This window comes from Glycine soja, chromosome 15, assembly GCF_004193775.1.
Source record: "Glycine soja cultivar W05 chromosome 15, ASM419377v2, whole genome shotgun sequence".
NCBI classification, from domain to species: Eukaryota; Viridiplantae; Streptophyta; class Magnoliopsida; order Fabales; family Fabaceae; genus Glycine; species Glycine soja.
The window spans coordinates 24,251,236-24,256,774 of record NC_041016.1 but is presented as its reverse complement, the minus strand read 5'-3'; the positions used below and the strand labels follow the sequence as shown (position 1 = coordinate 24,256,774).

Genomic DNA, 5,539 nt, shown 5'->3' with positions numbered 1-5,539 from the left:
TCGACACTCGGACTTTCGAGCTTTTACTACTTGAACAAATTGGTACACTTGCCAAACTGTTAACATTACTACTCCAAAGAAAATTCTAGAGAAGTGTAGAGATAAGTAAAAGTAATATTTAATAAGTAATTGGAAGAAGTGTGTAGAACTAAGTAGTTGGGAGAAGTGTGTGGAATCTTTCTTGATGTATTAGAGCTTAGGTTTTGATAAAAAAAAAATCTCTCTTTAGTCATGGCAAGCAATTGAGTGGCATCCTTCCAAGTTCAACTTCTAAAGGGGAGCACCTATGACAACTGGAGCATCAAAATGAAAGTCCTTCTTGGAGCACATGATGTTTGGGAAATGGTTGAAAAAGGCTATAAGGAGCCGCAAAATGAGACTTCACTATCCCAAGCACAAAATGAGAGTTTTAAGGATTCAAGAAAGAGAGACAAGAAAGCTCTCTTCCTCATCTATCAAGCATTAGATTATGATGTGTTCGAGAATATTTCTTATGCAACATCTGCTAAGGAAGCATGGGATAAGCTTCAAACCTCTCACAAAAGAGAAGACAAAGTAAAAAAGGTAGGTCTCAAAACTCTAAGAGGTGAGTTCAAATCCTTACATATGAAACAGTTCGAGTCCATTTCAGATTATTTTTCAAGAACTCTTTCTTTTTCAAATCAACTAAAAAGAAATGGTGAGAAGTTAGAAGATGTTAGAATTATGGAGAACATACTACACTCATTAGATCCCAAATTTGAGCACATTGTTGTGACAATCGAGGGAACCAAAGATATAGAAATCATGACGGTAGAACAACTTCAAGGATCCTTGCAAGCTTATGAGGATAAGCATAAGAAGAAGCAAGAGGTCACCGAGCAACTCTTCAAGATGCAATTGAATGAGACGGAAGAAAGTCAAGGAAATGAAAAAAGTCAATGAGGCCGAGGTTGCAGTCGAGGATAGGTTGGACGTGGCAACAATGGACGAGGTTCAAATTTCATCAATAGCAGTTATGAGAAAGGAAAAAGCTCAATAAGAGAACGTGGAAGAGGCTATACAAGCACAAGGTATGATAAATCTCAAACCCGATGCTATAATTGTCAAAAGATTGTCCACTATGCTTCAGAATGTAGATTCACCAAGAATATAGTTGAAGAGGACACTAACTATATGGAGCAAAAAGATAAGAATTTTGAAACAGTTCTCCTAGCACGTGGAGGTAATGAAGTGAAATTCTGATACTGAGGACAGATGTCGTACAGGATGTCACGACATCCCGCTTCAGAACATGCAGATTATATATGACAGTATGAACAGATTAAACAAGTAAATAACACAAGAGAATTGTTAACCCAGTTCGGTGCAACGTCACCTACATCTGGGGGCTACCAAGCCAGGGAGGAAATCCACTAGAATAGTATTAGTTCGAAGATCTAACAGCCATTGTATACAACCTTCTCACCTAATCACTACCCATGCAACTTCTACCTAAGAGCCACTCTTAGATATGAGAACCCTTCTCACTCCCTCTCAATCACTCACCCGTGTTTACAAACAAATCAAAGACACACCAGAGATTGCTCTCTGAACAATAGAGATCAACTCTACACACTCAGGTCCAACACTTGATGTTAGGGTAACATCAAGGTGGCTCACAAAACACTCAAGTCCCAAAACTCACAAAATAACTCTTCAATCTCGGACTTGGTAGAAAACTCGTGCAGCCTTCATGTTTATATAGCAGTGTGCGTATCTGGGCTGCAACAACTTGCGCTGGATAAGATCTATCATTCTCCTGAAAAATCTGCACTTAAAGATCTAAAAGATAAAGTTTGATCTTTTAGTTTTTATCTTTAATCTTTAATCCCTGAACGAACTATTCAAGTTTGTAATTCGAACTTTAATTATCTTTTAATTCGTTCCTAAAGATAGATCGCCTAATCTGTTGCTGACTGCACATTAATCTGTTAAAGGTATAACAGATTTATGTGTCCAGACATTTTATCTTGCCTTGTGCATTGTGCAGCCCGATCTGATTCCTTGACATAATGTTAGACATCATGTGCAGCAACTCCAGCTTTCCTTCATTGTCTAAGTGCTTATTTTTAACAAAATTTTAGCCAATCTTTTAAGACTCAGTAAAGCTAAGCACTAACAATCTCCCCTTTGGCAATTTTGTCTAAAACATACTTAGACACTTCCTGAGCAGGTACGAGCAGTCATGCAAGTGGGATCAACACTTTCATTATCAGAGTAATCAAGCACAGCAGTCTCTGTAGTGGTGACAGCAAAATTCTGCAAGTTGCAAATCTACAAGTCTTTCCAGGATGTCAAGACATCTCACGTGACATCAGCTTTCTGCTCCCCTGTCTCCATGCTCTTACTGCAGCATCTTCTATCAGCTACTAGTTTCAGTAGCTTACATCAATCATCATCAGCAGCAGCAGTATAAATACTACTCCCCTCAAAATCATAAATCATGCATAATATCCTACATGCATAATCTACTGCATAATCTACATGCATAATATCCTATCCTACTACTCCCCTTTTTAGACAGAATTTGGCAAAAGTAGAATGCATGAAATTAAGGTGCAAATATTACAGACCAATAGCAATCCATTGTTCAAAGGGACATGCCCCAATAGCTAGTAACAGTAAAAAAATAAAGGTCTGATGGTCATGGGGTGGCATCAGAATCATCATCATCTGATTCTGTATCCTCTGCTGCATCTTCTTCTTCCTCAGCTGCTTCTCCATCATCAATGCCATTGTCTGAGAGTCTTTTGATCAGGCGTTCCAGCTCCATTTTCTTCTCTGTGTTGGCTTTGATGGTTGCCTCCAGCACCTTGCATGTGTCCTTGAGTTCAGCAATCAAATCATCCTTGGACACAGCACCTGAAGCAGCAGCTTTCCCTGATGTCGAGACAATGTCTGGGACATGTGTCCCCTCAAACAGTTTGTAATGCAGGGATAGAGGAGATTCTCTCTTCTTCACAGAGTCAATGTTGTTTAAGATATTGGGATGTTGACTCAACATAATGCCACACAATACAGTTGGGAAGGCAATGGGTAATTTGACAGCAAAAGATTCTGAATGCTTAATAGTTTGATCAAAAATATAGTTTCCAAAATTAAATTTGGACTCGGTTCCAACAGCATACAGAAATTTACCCAAACCTGTGGCAACAGTGGAAGTATGATTGGTGGGTACCCAGTTGGCAGTGCCAATCCTATGCAGGATTGCATACTTCACACTTAGCTTCCCTGCAGAAAGCTTCCCTTTCTTTGGCCAATGCTGGACTTGCTTGGCAGTGATTTCCTTGGCAATTTGATGCTCAGAAACAGCAATATCCACCACTCCTTCAGTTGGTCTGCCCAGGTATTTGTTGATTACAGCAGGGGAGAATCTAATACATTTTCCTCTGACAAACACTTTCTGATACTCATCACTCTTTCTGTTTGTTATGTCAGAGGGAATGTTGACAATGAATTCCCTGACTAGGCTTTCATAACAATCTCCCAACTTGGTGACTGTTTTCAGCAGTCCAGCAGCCTTGATGAGGTCCATGATCTCCTTGCAATCCAAGGCATCTCTTCCCAGTTCTCTTTCTACAGCAAGTCTGCGTTGATATACAAATTTCCACCTTTCAACATTGCCAATGGAGTGGAATGAAATGTTGTCCAATGGGGCATCAGGGACATTTCCAGGCACCTTTTTCCCTGATTTCTTGGCTCTCTTGATGTCGGGAACATCTAGTTCGACATCATCATCAGAATCAGATGAGGAAATTTCTTTCCTCTTCTTGGAAGGGATTGCAACTTTGCTCCATCTGGATGTGGTAGGAGTGATTGGTGTGCTCTTCTTCTGTGCAATAGTTTTGATTCGTCCAGACCTAGTAATGGGGGTTTTTCCCTTTCTGCTTTGTCATCTTTCTGCAATGCCAAGTGCCAACTTTTTGACAATGGGTTCCTCATCAGATTCTACCTCTTCTAGATCAATGAGGTCACCTGGAGCAGGTTCTGGTGCCCTTGGTGCAGGGGTCTCCTCTGTGGCTTGATCCTCTTCCTCTGTTGATTTCTCTTTACTGGATGAAGAGAGGACTTCAGCATTTGGGGTGGAAGATGTTGGGACATCTTTATCAGCATCAGGGACAGAAGCATTTTTCAAAATGCTATTCACAAGACTGCGGATCTTCTTATCCATCTCAGTGTCTACTTCCCTAGGGCTTGTTGCAAAGCTAGGGTTTTCAGAAATCTTCACTCCCTGTTGTCTTTTAGAGATCAGTTTCTCAGGAACAGGGCCTGGACCAGGAATCATTTGTATGGGTTGGATATTGAATTCGGGTTGTTCCTGGTTTGATGGAGTTTTGGAGGATGATGGAGATGATGGTACAGAGGGTGAAACAGGGGATGAGGTTTCTTTTGGTGAGGTAGCCATGGAGAAGCAGAGCTTTTGGAGTGGTTTCGTGAATATCTGAGAAGTGTTGGGGAATGAAAACGAGATTGCCACGAAAATGTAAGTTTGAATGAGGAAGGTAGGGGGACGGAGTTTGAATTTGTTTTGGCTCAGTAGTGAACGTGCTATTAATGTTGAGTGAGACGTTTGAGCACGTTCAGATAGGAGTAGCTGCTATAATTCCTCTAGCAGACAAATGCCCAGCTTGCCCCTCAGTTTTTCAAACTGATTTGCATCCAATGCCTTTGTGAAAATATCTGCTACTTGTTCCTCTGTGGCAACATGCTCTAGTGTGATAACTTTATCATCAACAAGATCTCTAATATAGTGATGTCTAATGTCAATGTGCTTGGTTCTGCTGTGTTGAACAGGATTTTTAGAGATATTAATAGCACTCATGTTGTCACAGTACAATGTCATGACATCTTGTTCGACATTGTACTCCTTCAGCATCTGCTTCATCCAAACTAGTTGTGAACAGCTGCTTCCTGCTGCAATATACTCTGCTTCTGCAGTAGATAGGGACACACAGTTCTGCTTCTTGCTGAACCATGCAATAAGATTGTTTCCCAAATAGAAACCTCCACCAGAAGTGCTTTTTCTGTCATCTGCACTACCAGCCCAATCAGCATCACAATATCCAACCAGCATTGAATCTGAACAATGACAGTACATAATCCCATAGTTACTGGTGCCATTTACATATTTCAGAATTCTCTTTACTTGATTCAAGTGACTTATCTTGGGATTGGCTTGATATCTTGCACAAACACCTACTGCAAAGGTGATGTCAGGTCTGCTTGCTGTTAAATATAGTAAGCTCCCAATCATGCTTCTGTACAAACTTTGATCAACACTGGTGCCAGCTTCATCCTTTGACAGCTTCAAGTGAGTAGGTGCAGGTGTTCTTTTATGGCTGGCATTTTCCATCCCAAACTTCTTGACAATGTTCTTTGCATACTTGCTTTGTGAGAGGAATATGGAGTCTTCCATCTGCTTCACTTGGAGTCCCAGAAAATAAGTCAGCTCTCCAACAAGACTCATCTCAAATTCAGATTGCATCTGTTGGACAAAATGTCGAAGCATCTCATTCGA

At 40.6% G+C, this 5,539-nt stretch overlaps 1 protein-coding gene across 1 annotated transcript; it reads left to right on the top strand.

Annotated features, from left to right (window-relative positions):
* Nucleotides 1-306: 306 nt before the first annotated feature.
* LOC114385994 lies at nt 307-924 on the top strand. Its single transcript, XM_028346015.1, has one exon. It carries the CDS (start codon nt 307-309, stop codon nt 922-924), a length of 618 nt encoding a protein of 205 aa, XP_028201816.1.
* The last annotated feature ends 4,615 nt before the right edge of the window (nt 925-5,539 follow it).

Coding starts and splice junctions, on each gene's coding strand:
- LOC114385994 (XM_028346015.1), top strand. CDS start 307: ATGAAAGTCCTTCTTGGAGCACATGATGTTTGGGAAATGGTTGAAAAA.